Raw genomic sequence first — 17,844 nt, 5'->3', positions numbered from 1 at the left:
GTACATGCATTTCAAGAGCCGATATTAGCATTATGCCTTTATTCTCCCTGCAAACACACACCTTCCCACTAACCCTTTTTTTTTTTTTTTTTGGTAGCTAGTTCTCACCAGAGCTGAAACTGACATCTTCCCTTATTCCTCCACCATTTTCATGAGTCCTGGTCTTGCCTGCTACCCTACCACCATCACCCCTAGCCCATCTTTCATGATTGTGGGGGTTGGGGGGGAATCACCCAGGCCAGAGTGTCCAGCCACCTCCCCTGGGCATACCCTGGGCTCCCTGTGGCTCCCTGTGACCTGTTCTCAGGTCGGGGTCGGGAGGTGGTCTCTGCCGCTCACGTAGAACGAAGGGGGCTACTGAGCACCAGGCTCTGTGGAGCTGGGGACCCAGAGATGTTCGTCCTCTATGGGCTCTGGCCCTGCTCCCCATCCTGTAGCCTCCCAATCTCCTCCCCTCCCTTCCCCAGCACCACCACAGCTATCACCATGGCATCAGTGACTAGGCCCGGCTGGGACCTGCCCTTGCTGTGTCATCAGAGAAAACTGGAAACAACTCAGGCCTCAGGGGTATCCTCCATCCAGGGCCTGGGCTGGTGTTCCTCTCACCCATCCATAGCAACTTCTACTCCAGACCTATTCTGGTTCCTTCCTCTGGGCCTGTATACCCTAGCCTGGTCATCCCAGGGAGTTGTCCCCAATGGACCACCCAGCTCACACGTCAGACCTTAGCCAGCCCAGCTCCCTGCTGGGCTGGTGGTGGGAACCAGGAGTGAGACAGAGCTCGAAGCCAGGCCCCAGGGACACCTCTTACACCCTCCACTCTCCTGGCATGTGTATGGTCTTGGCAAGGGCTCTCTACATCTGGTGTCTGTCTCTCTTCTATTAAAAGGGCCCAAGGAAGTGTCTCAGTTCTAAAATGGTTCTAGAATTATCTTCAACTGTCCCAAAGCCACCGTCCTCCAGAGAGCAGTAGGGGCTGGGTAGGGTTGTCAGGTGGCAAGGCTGAGCGTATCGATATGGCCCAAAAAAGTGAGCCTTGACCTCAAACCCACACCTTAAACCAAAGTTAACTTAAAAGGGACCAGAGAACCTTGAGGACACTCAGTGAAATAAATCAGGTGCAAAAGGACAAATACTGCATGATTCCACGCATGCAGTCAAATGCATAGAGACAGAAAGCAGGATGGTGGGTGCAGGGGAGGAGGAACGGGGAGTTAGTGTTTCATGGGGACAGACTTTCAGTTTTTATGAAGATGAGCAAGTTCTGGTGATGGGCGGAGTGGGGATGGTGGAGCAACAAGACAATGTATTTATACCACAAAATGTACATCTCAGAGTAATTATGATGTTAAGTGTTAGATATATTTTACTGCAATTTAAAATAAATAAATTTTATGCAGTGCCTGGGTGGCTCAGTCAGTTGAGCAGCCGACTCCTGATTTCGGTTCAGGTCATGACCTCAGGGTCCTGAGATGGAGCCCTGTATCTGGCACAGAGCCTGCTTCCCTCCCTCTCCCTCTGCACCTCCCCTGCTTATATTCTTGTAAATAAATAAACAAACAAATAAATAAATAAATAAAATCTTAAAACACAAGTTAAAAAAAAGAAATAAGCCTTTGTTGATTTAAAAATAACTAGTTAATTTAAAAAACTAATCACAGACTTCGATGGAAGATGGAAATCTATAAAAGCTTTTAGAAAAAAACATAGGGGAAAACCTTTGGGGGCCAGGAGTCAGCAAGTTCTTGGCCACTACCAAAAGCAGCTCCCAGAAAAGGGAAAACTGATCAGCTGGGCCTGATCAAACCTTAAGACGTTCTTGCCTGGAAAAGACCCTGGAATGAGGACGGATAGATAAGCTACACGCTGAAGAAAAAAAAAAATAAATTGCAAACTATGTGTCTGACAAAAGCCTAGCATCTAGAATATATAAAGAAATCTCCAAATCCCACAATAGAGACATAAACAATGCAATTAGAAAATGGGCAGAAGACATGAACAGCCACCACACCGAAGAGGATCTACGGACAGCAAATAAGCCCATGGAAGGCCATTCCGCGTCATCGGCCATTAGGGAAATGTTCATGAAGACCGCAGTGTGATATTGCACATACCTACCGGAACGGCAAAAGCAAAAGCCAGTGACAACACTCAGTGCTGGTGAAGATGCGGGGAAACCGGATCCCTTGTGCATTGCTGGTGGGAATGCACTTTCTTACAAAGCTCAACATATGACTACCGCACATCCCCTCAATTGCACTGTGGCGCATTTATCTCAGAGAAAGGGAACCTCGTGTTCCCCCCAAACTGATACCTAGATGTTCAATGTGGTTTTGTTTGTAATGGACCTGAACTGGAAGCCACCCAGACGTCTTTCGATAGGTGAATGGTTATAAAGAGACTGAGGCACAGGCACACCAAGGAATTGGTAATAGAAAGGAATGTACCGTGGATAGACACAGCACCTTGGATAGATGTGGAGGGAATAATGCTGAGTGAAAAAAGCCGATGCCAACAGGTTAGATACCGGAGGATTCCATTTATACGACATTCTTAAAATGATAAAATTGCAGGAACAGAGAACAGAAGAGAGACTGCTAGGGATGAGGACAGCGTTATGGGAGGGAGGGAAGTAGATATAGCTCAAAAAGGGTAGCACAGGAATTCCCACGGCGAAAATGTTATGTGTCATGACTGTACCAATATCAGTATTCTGGCTGTGATATTGTACTGTAGTTTTGCAAGCTGTTGGAGAAAGCCAGGCAAAGGGACACTGGATCTTTCTGAGTTCTGACCCCTCCGTGTGTATTTATAATATGTTGACGTCTGAAATTTAATTTAAAAATACAAGAAACCCAGAAAGATTTGATTTTTAGTGTAAGTATGTCCCACATAATATTTGGGACATACTCATACTAAAAAATAATTCATCATCTCGAATTCAAATTTAACTGGGAGTGTTGTATTTTATCTGACAATCTTACTCCTGGGAAATTCTCCAAGGTAAGAGCAGATACTTGTCATTTTACTCATTTCCTCAACAAATATTTCTGAGCTCTTACTATAAGCCAGGCACTGTTCTAGGCACAGGGAATGCACCTGTGAACCTACATCATCCCTACCTGGGGACTGACACTGCAGTGGAAGAAGACAGGCAATAAACACATAATGAGCTGTGTAAATAAGATAATCTCATATGGTGGTGTGACTTAGAAAATAAAGCAGGGGAGTGTACAAAGAGAGCTGAGGCAGATGTAGGGGAGGAAAATCAGGGAGAGGGGGTCCCTGAGAAGGGGACATCTGAGCATAGACCTGAAGAAAAAGAAGGAGCTAGTTGTGCAAAGATTGAGGGACGAGCATTCCAGACAGCAGAAAGAGCATGTGCAAAGGCCCTGGGGCAGGAATAAGACTGGCAAACTCCAGGAGTGTGTAGTTTCAGACAGAGTTGGTGTCCACTGGTCCTAAGAACCCTGTGTCTTCCCCTTCCCCACATGTCAGATCTAAAAACCAAAGCCAGGAGGTCAAGATTTGTCTAAGGCCACCATTGGCCCATGCCCCTCAATTTTGGCTTGAAGCCTTTCCATCTGGGAAGGTGAAAACCCACATCTGCACTTGGATCTGGGGCAGAAATGGAGGCCAGGGAGGCCCAAGGAGGTCTCCTCACAGCCTCACCTGGTCAGCTGGCTTCAGACCAGGCAGGACTTGGCTCCTCTGGCTCTCAGCGTGCCACCGCGGACCACTCTATCTGGTCAAATATGCAAGTGGCCCTCCGGACGACGGGAGAGGAGCATAGCTGAGTAAACCTTATCTGGGACCCACCCCAGCTACCAGGGACCAAGTCCCCAGTGTCCCTTGACTCATAGGCCCGCCTGCAGTCAGGGAAGGGTGGGAATCCAGCTCCCAGGAGCACCCAGACCAGACGGGGCAGGGCAGGAAGGGACAAGACCGACCCCCTCCCTCCCTCCCATGAGCAAGAGGCTGGGCAGGGACTGGAAGGTGACTTCTCACTCCAGTGGAATTCCATCCCCCTGAGCTCACCTCCCTTGGAGCAAGCAGCACATTCCAGCAGGGCCAGCCCCATCCCAGCTGGGCCCCTGTCCCCAGGGCTGCCTCTCTGGGGCTCAGTCACCAGACTCCCAGGAAGGGATTGCCGGGGGCCCCTCCCTCCCTCAAGGCCCTCAGAACTGCGGCACGCTTCCCTTTGCACAGCAAGATCTCCGACAGCCTGCCCTGCCAGGTGCAATATTGTGGAGGCTCTGAGAGGCAGGGCCTCTAGCCCCCTGGCTGGGGTTCCAGAGTTGGAATCTGGCAGAGGCTGGGCTTTTCTGCACCCCCATGGGGGGCATTCTACTCATGCAGGGGAATGCATCTAGAAAGGTCCACCCCTGGCTCTGCTTCCACCTCCATGGCTGCTCTTTAGCTCCCCATAGTCCACCCGCCCAGTGCTCATTCCCCCAGGGCTGTGCCCGGCTCTCCTGCTTTCCCACTTGAATCCTCAAACTCCAGGGCTTCTGTTACTGCCTCCTGCTGGTGGCTGCCTGGAAATGGTTCCAGCCACTCTCCAGACCTCTCCAGAATTAAGGTACAGGCATCCAGAATGCCCCTGGGTGCCCCCACTTGCCGCCCACAGGGTCTCTTAGTCCCAAAGGAACCCTAATCAATTTAGCCGGTCTCCCCCGGCTCCAGGTCCTGACCCCAGTGAGAAGTGGCACCCACCCATCTGTCCCAAACACAACTCAAAGTGTCTTGTCTATTCTGCTTCCTAAATGGCTGTCCCTCCCCACTCCCCTGAGGCCCCCCCGCTGGGTTTGGGCAGATCTTGGTGCCCTGCCCCCTTCACTCTGTTCTCTACTATGTCCCAGAGAGGGCCAGAAATCTGCCCAGACATTCCCTGACCAAAGCCCCTTCAGGAGCCTCCTGCAGGGGGAAGGGGAAGGTCTCACTCCTTGAACTGGCATTCAAGGCCCTGCATTTGGTCCTAGCTCCCTGTACAGTCAGATCACCTATTACCCCTCTTTCCCAGACATACCGAGCACCCCACCAGCTGCCCGCACTGCCTAAACCTCCTCCTTCTTCCCATCTGCCTTGTGAATAGGACTCCTACTTAGCCTTCAAAGCCCTGCTCAGGATCCCCTTTTTCTTCCTAGAGGTCTCCAGACTAGCTCATCTCCCCAAAAGGCCGGAAAGAATTCACGCAAAGCCACAGATTCCACCACCCAAAGATTTCAGCCCCATGCCTCCAATACCTCTCTCCCTCCCAGCCAAAGATCCTATGTGGACCTAATATTCTACAACCCCAACCTGAACAGTCTGGGATTTCAACCCAGAAATATTATGGCCCTAAAATGCCAGTAGACAGAGACTGCAATTCTAAAATCACTTTCCCGAAAGAGCTGTCAGGAACCACCCCCCCCCCATCTTCTCACCTGGACACTGTCGACCTTGTGGACCACACAGTTGCAGGAGACGATGCGGGGAGGAAAAGCCCTGCTGGCCTGCAGCATTGCTGCCACCTCCCTAGGCCCAGGGCCCACATCTGCAGCGGGGAGCGTCTGGCTCCTCCCGGGCCCACACCCAAGCTGGAAGTCTGTAAGGCGAGGGTGCCCCATAGCCTTTACCCTACCTCATCTGCCAGGTGAGGCAGTGGGCTGCGCCGGGTCCCCCCTCATGGGGCCTGCCACCACCTCTGCCCCTTAGGACACTTACCCTTTCCCCGACTTCCTCCTCCCTTTCTCTCTCATCACTGCCAACAAGCCCAGAGCCTGCAGTCGGGTTGAGTCTTGTCCTTTCACAGTAGGAGCAAGGGAGCCAGTGATAAACATATCTGTGATCCTTTCCAAGATGCTCAGCCAGGAGCGGCTGTGGGCTGGCCCCCTTTCTCCTGTTGGCTCCCTACCTCTGCTGTGCGTGGGGCCCATGGAAGCCTATTGCAGGGAAGGCCCCGTGGTGAGACCCCATGCCTTTGAATTAATAGATTGCACACTGCGAGACCCTGTGGCCATCTCCCCCTGGTGCCTTTACCTGGCCCTGCCTAGCACCTGGGGATTAGATGGCTCAATGGAGGCCTCAGATAGGGAGGGGACCCAGAGCTGATAGACACACTGAGCCTTCCTAACCCCCAGCTAAGTGGCTGTCCTTGCTTCTGACCCCTTGGATATGTGCCTGGGCCTCCAGGGTGCCCTGGAGCAGGCTGTGGGTCTGGCACCTGCAGGGCTAGGCTGGGAAGCTGTCTTCCCATTGTGCTCTGCCTGAGTGGTATGGCCACTGCCCTGGGTGGCCTCCGTCTGTACCCCACAAATGGGCCAGACTGGTAGTAGTTCAGGCCTTTCCCTATGTATGCTGGGAAGTTCCAAATTCCACCTCCATGCTGTGGAAAATACTTAGTGCCTGGGTGAACGGCTGTTCCAGGAAGGCAGCTCAAGGGTTCTCCCAAACCAGAGTTAGTAGGTATGGTGAGGATCCCTTCAGCTCTGTTTCCCTGAGCTGGGACAGTTACACCTACTCAAAAACATCAAATTGGACCCAGCTCACTCTCTTCCCAGACCCTATTCCTCATCCTGTCCAAGGCCTCACTCTGCCTCCCCTGGGAGTCAGTGCCTAGGACTTCTGCTTCTCCTCTGCTCCAGAACCTTCCGTGGCTCACCAGTGACCATCAGGTACCCAACTATTCACTCCGTATATATGTGGAGTGCCTCTTATGCCAGGCTCTGGTGTGTGGCCATGCACGAGACACATAGGGTCTCTGTCCACATCAGGCTTATGGTCTAGGGAGAGGAGAAATCCCCAGAACAAGGCAACATCTGAAAAAAGGCTTGGAAGGAATTGAAAGGGAAGTTTCTCTGGGGAGAGGACATCTGAGCTGAAACTTGAACAGCAAGAAGAAAGCAGCCACAGGAAAAATCTGAGGGCAGAATGCAAGGCCCTCACTCCTTAGCTTGGCAAGTGACCTTGAAGCTCCTCGGCTGCTGTGACCCCTTCAGGGATCCACAGACTAGCCTCCCTGGGCCCCTGAACTGGCCCTAAGTCCCCACCTCTGGGCTTTTGGCCCCTAGATCCCCACACCAGACTTGCGTTATCTTCACCTCTCTTTTCTGCCTCGTCCAACCTCACTCATTTTGGGGGATTCCTCCTCTAGGAAGCCCACTGAGGTTGGTTTCATGAACTCTGACAGCTCCCAGCATCGGCATCACCCCAGAGCTGCCTGGAACAGCAATCATGGCCATCATGCCTGTTGCAGTGGTGTGGCTTCTAGACCCCTCTCACCTGTGACGTCACAGAGCCTTTCTTATCCCAGGCTAAGAACTCTCTCTCCTTTAGTTCTCCCAGGGGCCCAACCAGGTAGGCACAGGGAGAGGGAAGCCACTTGCCTTCCTTCCATCTGCCTTCAGGGAGTAAGAGCTGCTAGGGCAGGAGGGAGCCTGGGAGCTGTGACCTCAGCCCTAAGGAGCGATGTGACCACAGAAACAGAAAAGAATGAATAACCGAGAACCTGGAGGGGTGTGCTGGCCCCAGAAAGGCGCTTCCGGCATGGGACTGAATAGGCAGGACCTCACACTTTACTCCAGGACACCATCCTGGGGTGGGCCAGGTGAGCAGCTCTGCATGAGTGACTCACTGCTGCAGCCTGGGCGGCTCTGACACACAGGATGTGGCAGGAGGCCGGAGAGGTGGAGGAGGGTGGGGGACCTGAAGACAGCAGGAAGGGCCGGCAAGCCGGTCTCCTTCCTCTGCCAGGGGGGCTGCTTCCCTGCCGGTGTGCGGGCTACCCCCAACACCACTTGCCAGACACACTCCCTCGAACGTGACACACGTTTGCACAATCTGTCATCCCACCCAACCTGGGCAGAGGACTAAATATGTGCCAGGCTCTGGGGTAAGAGCTCTCCACCTCAGCCCCAAGGACACTCCGTGAAGGAAGGAGTGACAGAGCCAGAGTGGGAACCCAGGGGGCTGCGGCAGCACGTGGCGAGCCAAGAAGGCCAGTTGGAGAGCCAGACGTGCTGGGTTCGGATTCTGACTTGGCTCCTTCGCTGTGGGAACCTCTGCACGTTACTTCACGGCTCTGTGCCTCCATGTCCTCACCTGTGAAACAGGGACAAGGACAAGGCCATCCACAGGGCACCTGAACGACTAAGGGAGCTGATAAACATCGGGAGCCAGAAGGCAGCCCGTTCCACGGACGTGCTCTTGCAGAACAAGACTTGGGCCATGTCATCACCTGTCCCCCCAAACGAGCAGCTTGAGGCCCACACTCGGCTGGGAGATGGAGGTGTCTGAGCCTCTGGCGATTTTTCTTTTCATCTTTTCTGTAGCTTTTAAGAGTCTGCTGGTGACTACCCATTCTCAATGCCAACACTTAAAAAGGAAGCAATTACACGTCAAGTCTGAGTCCGGCCACGGAGGGCTGGCATTCCTGCAGGGCCCCAGCAGGTGGGAACCAAGGTGGAGTCTGGTAAAAGGGGCCTGGGTTCCCTGGTTCACCATCTGTTTATGCATGGTCTCCTTCACTCTCATTACTCCTGCTCCTGCCTGGCCCCTGTGGCCTATGGTGGTGCTCACACATGTCCTGTCTCCACAGTGGTCTGTCCCCCACCCAGGTGGCATGGAGCCCCACTCCCTGTCTGCCCTGGTTCTCAGGCACTTCCCTATGGAGCTCCAACCAGTCCCCAGAGACTTTCCTCTCCCAGCACCTCCGGGGCCTGGGAACTCCAGGGGGGGCTCTGAGTACCTTGGCCTTCACAGGCACTCCCAGAACCTGGTCCCAATCTCAGGCCTCTGTCCTGGAAGACTGCCCACACCAGGCAGTGGGTGCCCCGAGTCACCTGGTCAAGATACCTGTGCTCGAATACTTCTTGGGACGGGGAGCTCACTTTCTTGATATCTCAATCTGTTTCTCCATGGCCCTGGCTTGTCCTAACACTGGCAGGACCTGCCTCTCTGTGACCTCAGTCCCCATGGGCCCTCAATCCATATTCTGGGCCTGCAGACCCTTGTACTCCCTTGCCTTGGGACAGCCAGCTCCTCATGGGACAGGGTGTCCAGCCCCCTTTCTATTCCAGCCACCTCTGCTAGAAATACCCTGAAACATCCCTGACTCTCTTCTATAAAGAGCCCAGAATCCAGGAGGATCTGAGGAGACAATAAAGATGGAACAGTTGCCTCCCTTATTTTGAGCTCCAGATCTTGGTTAAGGTGACCAAGGACATTTTAGCGGCCCTGGCAGAACTCACTTCAACCCGTCCCCATTGTCAGAGTTTTGTATGGCTGATTTTTGTGGACCCAAGGACTTCGCATCCGTCCCTCCCTCTTTCCATCCTGCCGAGTTACATCCAATTGATTTTAACAGAGATTCGCTTATTCAGTCCCACCAGTAACCGCCACGCTTTATGCAGTACACAGGTCCTGACCAGCAGCAAATGGACAACAGCATCAAGCAGAACGCGGCTGAGAGCAGAGACCTGTGGTTCGCTACCAGAGACCCAACACCAGCCATTAGGGATCAGCTGTTTTCCCGAACATCTGCAAGAGCTGCCCGGCTCCCCTCCCTGGCTGCCTACCTTTCGGCCTGCCTCGTTATTGTGTAAGTTCATGAGAGTCCGGGCATTCTGCTTGATCTCCCGGGCATCCACAAAGACCTTGGCGAAGCCGATGCCGTAGCGGATGTCGGCAGAGCAGCCACCCCACTTCCAGCCCTCGTCCCGGTGGTACTGGCCTTGCTTCTCCTTGTCGCAGCCACAGTCACTCAGGTTGCCTTGGGTACAGGCAGCTGTGATGGCGTGGGCCACGCCAGCGGCGATGATGGCGTACGTGAAGGCAGCCTCCCGGCTCCCTGTGAGGGGAAGAGTAGGAAGACGGGGGTCAAGTCCAAGGCACCCCGGAAGAAGGCCAGACTTGGGTAAGAAGGGGAGCTGGGCTCACTGAGCACCATTCCTGACCTTCCAGAAATCTCCATCATGGGCTGATGGCCCTGCCTGATGACACCCCACTCCCCCATGCACACACGCACCCAGTCCCATCACTAATGCTCCTGGGCGTCAACTGAGCAATGCACAAGAAAGGCACGCTGGCCAGTTGTCCAGCCTTTGGAAGATCGGATTTGGGGACCCCTCTGTTGATGACCACCTACTGCCCACCACCCTTGACATAGTTGTGTAAACTGTGCACCCGTGCACGCTCATAGTATCTGGCGACCTACCATAGCAGCATTTCTTAAACACCTACGGTATGCACAGAGGCTGGGGCTTAAATCCCAGTAACAGGAATCCCTGGCTCTGTGTCTTTCAGCCAGCCATGACCCCTCCCTGTGCCTCAGTCTCCTCAGCTGTAAAATGGAGACAAAGCGAGTGTACTTTCTCAGAGCAATGATGGAGAGCATTAAGAATTGGGAGGTTGGGGTACCAGGTGGTGGTTATTATAGAGGGCACGGATTGCATGGAGCACTGGGTGTGGTGAAAAATAATGAATACTGTTTCTCTGAAAATGAATAAATTAATTAAAAAAAAAAAAGAATTTGTCCATGTCAAGCTGTCAGCTCCATGCCTGGCTCACAGCACCTGCCCGACACAGCAGGTCTTAGGCTCATGGTCCCTATTATTATTGCTGTGGGTCACCTGACATTTATAGGTCCAGCCCCTCCTCTTCACCACAGTCTACTCACTAGACTGTGAGCCTCTCCAGGGAAGGCTGGCCCCTGTTCATGTCTGTGTCTTTGAGCATCAGTCTGATATAGAAGGCAAGGGCTGGGGAAGGGGAGAGGGACTGCCCACAGTTAGGGTGGAAAAGGGCAGGAAGGAACCGGGACAGGAAGGTTCAATGTGGGGAGGGGATCTGGGGAGCACTGATCTGTGCTTTCCCACAGGTCTTCCTGGCTGTCTGGAGATGGCCCTGCCAGGAGGCTGGAAGTAGTCAGTAGGGATTTACAAAAGCTCTGCAAGAGGGTGCCAAGGTTTTAAGTGGTAGTGGAAGGGTCTGAGTAGCTGGGCACAGCAGTGCTGTCCCCCTATCTCTTAACCTCTCTGAGCCTCAGTCTCTCCATCTGCAAAATGAGTTCAAGAGCAGTGTCAGGACAGAGATGAACCCAGGCATGGGAAGCCCCAGGTGAGCACTCAGCAAGTTAGCTCTTGCAGTGGGGTAGAGTGGAGGTTAGGGAGGGCTCCCTGGAGGAAGAGGCTCCACACAGATGAAGCAGGGTCCACCATTCAGGAAGGGGCAGGGAGAAGGGTTCCAGGGTGTTGTGATGTAGATGACCTCAGTGGGGGTGGGGTGGGGGGAATGGGTGACGAGTGGGTGAGGCAGTCTCCAACCTGCTTCTGGCCTCAGATCATGCTGACCCATGCTCAGGTAGATGATATCCCCATTCAACCCTCATCCACCTCCAGGCCTCCCTCACCCAGGTTGCTAAGACACAAACAACCTGCCTCCGCACCCCATCCCCAGCCACCACCCTCGCGCTCTACAGACACAGATGCCTGTGTCCACCTGTGGGATGGGTTTACTACACCAGAGCCCCTGGCTCTGATGTTCCACGCCAGCCCATCCCTGGTAGCCTTGTTCACACAGGGCTTCCAATCCCAGGTCCACCACTTCCCGCCTATGCCTTAGGCAAGTTCGTCCTCCTCTCTGAGCCTCAGTCTCCCTGCTTGGGAAATGCAAGCGATGCCAGTGTCTACCTGAGAGGAGTTGTGAAGTTCCGGTAGTATGTGTGACAATCTTAGCCCGGTGCCTGGGTCAACAGACACCCCTACCCTGGGCCCTCTCTTTTTAACTGCATCTCAACCTCTGGGGCATGGAGAAGGACATGATTTGAGCACCTCCCAGATTCCTGGCTCTAAACACATCACCAATCGTATCAGTATTAGAAACCATAAGTGTGTCACAAGGGCCCTGCAGAGGGCTGGGCACAAAGTGGCATCGACAGTGGACACATGCAGACTCAACCTCTGGGCAGGCTGGATACCTGACAATGGTTATGTGAAATTAAGAAATGCTGTGTAAGATCTTCCAGTGCATGGTAGGGCTTCCTGAGAAGGAAAGGGAACCCATGGGGGCCATGTGTAGGAGAGAGAGCTGACCACCAGTAGGGCAAGCAGGAACAGAAGGTGGCCATCTCATGTTGCTGGGCTCTGCAGAAAAGGGAGCTGACGAATTAAGGCCTCAAGGACCAGTGATCAGGCCCTGAGTCCCACCAGGGCAGGACATTGGAAAGGAGCTAGTACTTGATGGACAGACTCCCAGAAAGAGGGTAGATTGGAAAAATCACCCCCTTCGCCAACACCTACATGCACCCAGCAAAGCTAGACAACAAGCAAGCAGGTCTGACATAGCCAGAACAGGAGGTGTGAGGGTAAGGGATGAGGAAACCAGAACCTCCTGGGACCTGGGAGTCTTGCCCTTGCCTTTGAGATTTGGCTCCGAATTGTCCCTCTGCATGCTCAGAGGCTGCCAGTTAAGGGCGAAGACTGGCTCCAGGCTGGTGATTCCCTAAGATCCCTGGAGAAGCAAAGACAAAGCCCTCAGGCACCAGCTCCCAGCACAGACTATCAGACACACAAGAAAATAATATACTGGAGACAGCCAACAGTGTGATTAGACCCTCAGTGACATCAAAGAAAAGAGATGGAGCGTATACAGAGAACAAGATGAGGGGCCTGGGGTCTTCCCCATTCCACCACTTGCCAGCTGTGTGACCTCAGGTGAGTCACCTAAACTCTCTGTGCTCCAGCTCCTCCTCCATAAAATAGGGATGGCAACCACCCACTTTCTTAGGGTAGCTGAGAGGATGAGAAAAACTAACAAAGGTAAAGCATTAACACAGCCCGGCATGAAGAAGGAGCCCCCAATATTAGATGTATTAAAATTTCTATTGATGATGGTAGTAACTGTTCTCTGTGAGAGGCTGGGGAGGTAAAGAGTCCAGGCTACCTTGATCTTCATTTATGGTTGGAGGAACAGGGGCCAAGAGAAAAGTCCAGCTTGTCCAGGCCACCTATCCAGTAGGCAGCAGAGGTGAGCTGCAGACACAGCCTCTAGACACCTCATAGAGATCAAGAACGATCCGCAGGATTTAAATGACTTGAGGTGCAGTGGGCACAGCTGGCGGGCTCTGGAAGCTGAAAGGAGACTGGGTCCACTTTATCAGACCAAGAATGGAGTATGCAAATTGAGGAGGGGGCGGGAAGTCAGGCTTGTCATCCGAGCATCACCCTTCTTCCAGACTCCTCCCTGGGGGTGGGGCCAAGGGTATGGTGAGGAGGGGCAGGACCAGCACCCTTCCTGGTAATTTTGCACAGGGCTGCTCTAACCCCTGTGCTTGATGGTCCCCTGGTCTCTCTGAGCCCCTGAACACACAGCGATGCAGACAGTGACGGACTGACAGCTACCTAAACATGGCTTCAGTTCCCAGGCACCTCCCTTAAGGTTGGGGAAAGGGAGATGTACCTTGACACTTTTAACTCCCCTGAGTTCAAGGTGGAACCCCCACACCAGAGTGAAGTCCCATCATGGGCCAAGGTCTTCCTCTCCCTGCCAAGCCAGCCCTCACCTCAGCATCCACTGCCCCCAGAGAAGCCAACTCTGTGGCTTCAGAGTTCTCAGGAACCCAGGTATTGGCTGCTCAAGTCCAATGCCTCTGGATGCTATAGGGTCACTGTGAACCCCTGCCGTTGACCTTGACATTGGGTTTGCCCGCCAATATCAGACTGGCACTGCCCAGTCCCACCTCCCTTTCTTCCTACCAACCACCTGAACACTGAGGATACTGGCCTGGGTATCAGGCAGGCTGAATGACTCCCATCAGGTCTGTTAACTTTCTGAAGCCTCTGTTGCTTCCTCTGTGAAATGGGCATAATGACAGCATCTGTGCATCATGGGCTGTGTAAGTAGACTGAATCATAGAACAAGGGGAAGGTGCTGAGCACAGAGCCTGGCATGTAGCAAGTGTTCAGGAAATGCCAGACATCATGGTTGTTTTTGTTATTATTACTTCCGAGCTCCATTTTGCTCCGTGATGCCATGGAGGTCAGGACAGCCTCACATAGAGGCAAGTGCATGGGGCTGATCCGGCCTAGTCTGTCTCTCTGCTCAGCCACGCTCTGGGTTCTCAAGGGGACAAGGACAGTGTCTGGCTCACTACCCCTCCACCTTTTTATTTTCAGCTCCCACCACAAGATGTGAGGGATGAATGAATGAGCAGGCCTGCATTCCAGCTGTAACCCTGCAAGAAGCTGGATGACCTTGGGTAAGTCACTTAACCTCTCTGCCCCTCCAAGTCCATGTCTGTAAGTATTACCTATTTCTGTAGGAGGAAATATATACCACCTGGCACATAGCTGGTATTTAAATGTTAGTGAGTGTTACAGTGATGATAACTGATGAACTTACAGGCACACCGTTGGGATAGAGGTACAGAAACTCTCTCCACCCCTAATCTAGTTTTCTCCATGGCCCTTCCTGCCATCTTAGATTTATGTGTTGATCATTTGTTCCTCATACACCATTCCCACTCCCACTGTCCCACTGGAGTATAATTTCCTTGAAGGCAAGAACTCTGTCATATTCCCCATTGGGTCCCAAGAATGACACATAGTAGGTAGTGGTACATTCTGTTGCATGAATGGGTGCATGAGTGGGTGGATGGATGGACAGATGGATGGATGAAGACTCCAAACAGTGGCCAACAACCACGTGACCGTTTTTTAGGGCTTATTTGCCAGGCGCCCTCCTAGGCACTTCAGAAAATTATGTTCACCTAGTCCTTAGGAAAACCACCCTAAGTGAAGTTCAGAGAGGGTCTGACAGCCTACTCCCCCAGAACGTCTGCACCAGAATTAGCCACAGGCTGGGGTGGGGGGATTGTGGAGTTTTGTGGTGGGGGGAGAAGGGCACTGAGCACCTACTATGGGCCAGACCCACACTTGGCTCTCTATGTGGTATCTCCCAAAAGCCCCACGGGTAGACACCATTCCCCACAGTGTTACGGAGGAGGAGACGGAGACTGAGAGGTAGATGTGATTCACTGAGGCCCCACACCTACAAACTGGCCAGAACCGGGACTCCAGCCCCGTGTCCTTTCTCAGTCCCGCCTCCCTTCCTGGCTTTTTGAAGCATCTGAAAGTCCATGGGTAACAGAAATTTCTTTGGCTTAAGGCATGGATGCTTATCAAAATGCCATTTGTTATCATTTAAAACGTATCAACAAATAATTTAGAAGACCATTGAAATCAGATGGCTTGCTAAGCTAAGAACAGGTTTTGATGGCAGGAAGAATGTAGAAAAGGACCCTTAAATTATTTTTCAAGATTTAAAAAAAAAATTTATTTGAGAGAGAGAGCACTAGAGAGAGAGAATGAGAATGAGTTGGGGGGGCAGAGGGAGAGGGAGAAGCAGACTCCCCACTGATCAGGGAGCCCGATGTGGGGCTCGATTCCAGGACTCTGGGATCATGACCTGATCCAAAGGCAGACACTTAACTGACTGTCACCCAAGTGCCCCAAGGATCCCAAAATCTTAAAACCTCACTCCCAAGGTGAGAGGCTATATAACAGCCTATCCATTTGTGCCTCCTGCACCCATCCCAGATGAATAACAACACCTTATTTTATTAAGGAGAAACAGACTCTGAAAAGGGATTTACTCAGGCAGAGCCAGGATGCAAACTTGGAGGTCACCTGCTGTCTCCAGCCATTCCAGGGGACTGCTCTAGACCCTGACCATGCTTGGGACTCGCAGCACAGCCTCTGTCTCATCTGCCTGAGGAAGCCCCTTCAGCTGGGTAATTTCCTGAATGCCACCTTGTTTGTGTCTTAGGAGACATCTGCAAGAGTGTGTCTAGGATATCTGTTTTATTGCTGCAGAAACTATGCCCAATGGCACAGTTCACAATAACCATAGCAAAATAATAAAAAAAAAATGCTTACTAATTTCAAGGCTCTTCCCTAAGCACTCATTATAGATCAACTCGATCCTGGCAACTATCCAATGAGGCGTGGACCATTATGGTCATCATTTTACAAATGGGGAATCTAAGGCCCAGAGAGGTGATGCAGCCTGCAAGGATTTAAACCCAGTTGGCTGGGCTGCAGAGTCCAACCCACTCTCCTGTCCCAAGGCCATGATACCCACTCAGTCCTACTGACCCCAGCCCCGGCTCTTTCCCGGGTCTTCTGCACAAAGCCAGTGAGCAGCACACACTGGGCTTGGCCATTGCTGACCACGTGCCCTCCAAGAACAGACCTACCACTCTCTGCTTAGACCATCCATCTGTCCCTTCTACCCATGAGCCGAGGAAGAACCTCCATCAAATCTCCTTGACCAAGCCATGTGCCATGTTCCTTCGCTCCACAGATATTTCTTGAGCATCTACTAGCACTGGGGCTTAGGGACACTGAGAGGAGAGATTCAGACACAGCCTTATCTCCGTAGGGAGAGAGACAACAAAATCACATCACTCAGTGGCAGCTGAGAACTCTGACGAACATACAACAGAGCAGTGCTGGGAGCAGGGGGCAACTGGGGTTGTTCGGAGGGGCCAGTCATGCAGCGCTCTCTGTGGATCAGAGGGCTCCAGGCCCATGTGATGACCCTGGCGTGATCTAGCCAATGGCAGAAGCAGGTAAACCAGGAACACAGGGGAGCCGAAGCTAGGTCCACCATCCTGCCCTGCACAGAGGCTCCCCATGTTCCCAGAATCAGAAAATAGACTCCTAGAGCCACAGAGAGAAAGCCCATGGGTTCCTCCTGGAATGATAGGTTCATGGAGACCAGGAGTCTCAACCAAGGTCAGCAGTGACTCAGTGAGACCAGGTGGACTAGACTCAGGCTCTCTTGGCTCCTGCATGGGGTCTCCACCTTCACCCCATTCCTCCTTAACTCTCCCCCCACCTCCACCCCATCCTCCTTAACTCTCGATGCAGGTCAGTTTTCCATCCAGAAGCCCCAGTGGCTGGCTTCAGCTCAAAGCTTGGATAAGATGGGTCTTGTCCATCCCTCCTCTCTACTTTTATTCAGCTGGGTGACCCTGAGCAAGGACTCTGCCTCCTTGAGTCTCAGCTTGCCCATATGTGAAATACGAACCACCAGGAGGACACTGGCAAGTTGCCGTGAAGGGTCAATGCAGCCTCTGGGTAAAGAGAAGGTGCTCAGTAAAGCACTGTGTTAACACTGAGGGAAAATGGGGAGTCTGGCTAATGCCCTCCACACTGCTCAGCTCCATAATGATCCCAGCGGGTACAGAGGAAATAAACTGATGAGCCAGTCTGCCCAAAAGATTCCATTCCACCGCCCTGTGCAATCGCTGTAAATGGCTTGCACCGGAATATTATCTGGGTGTATTTACGGTATCTTACTGGAAACCACAAAGTGCATTGTATTTTTTTTTTTTCATTTGCTATTTAAAGCCAGTGGGTCAGAGAGTGAGCAATCTGCCGTGACACGAGCTGAAATATATGATGATTTGGAAAATATACAGATGGAAAAATGCTGCTTTTGCCAGTCCCATAGCATGGCGGCTCTCAGCCCTTCTGGGCTTGGAATGCCACACAGCTGGCTGTCTCCAGCCAGAGGACGCACAGAGTCTCTTGGTGAACAATTGAAGAATCGGGGGTGTAGGGAGTACCTGTCTGGGCTGAGGCTGGTTAAGATAATAGGTCAGTAGAGCTGGAAACTGGAGAGGGGCGTGTGCAGCTTGATCCAACTGCCTCAGATCCAACCAAGGGTCTCTCCTCCCCCTGAGGCACACACCTCTGACAATCCGCAAAGTGTCAACGTCTGCCCCTCCTGCTTCCGTGCCTTTGTGTGTGCTGTTCCCTCAGCCTGGACATGCCCTTCTTCCCATCTGCCTGGTGATGG

The 17,844-nt window shown here is 52.6% G+C and overlaps 1 protein-coding gene across 1 annotated transcript in view; it reads right to left on the bottom strand.

Moving 5' to 3' along the window:
- WNT7A (Wnt family member 7A) overlaps positions 1-17,844 on the bottom strand; it is a 60,623-nt gene that overhangs the window by 27,606 nt on the left and 15,173 nt on the right. The window contains exon 3 of the mRNA XM_059387923.1: positions 9,558-9,829. Within this exon, the coding sequence (XP_059243906.1) occupies positions 9,558-9,829 (272 nt within the window). The remainder of the gene's footprint in view (positions 1-9,557; positions 9,830-17,844) is intronic.

The sequence above is a fragment of the Mustela nigripes genome, chromosome 2, assembly GCF_022355385.1.
Source record: "Mustela nigripes isolate SB6536 chromosome 2, MUSNIG.SB6536, whole genome shotgun sequence".
Classification (NCBI taxonomy): domain Eukaryota; kingdom Metazoa; phylum Chordata; class Mammalia; order Carnivora; family Mustelidae; genus Mustela; species Mustela nigripes.
This window is presented reverse-complemented; position numbering and strand designations above follow the sequence as displayed.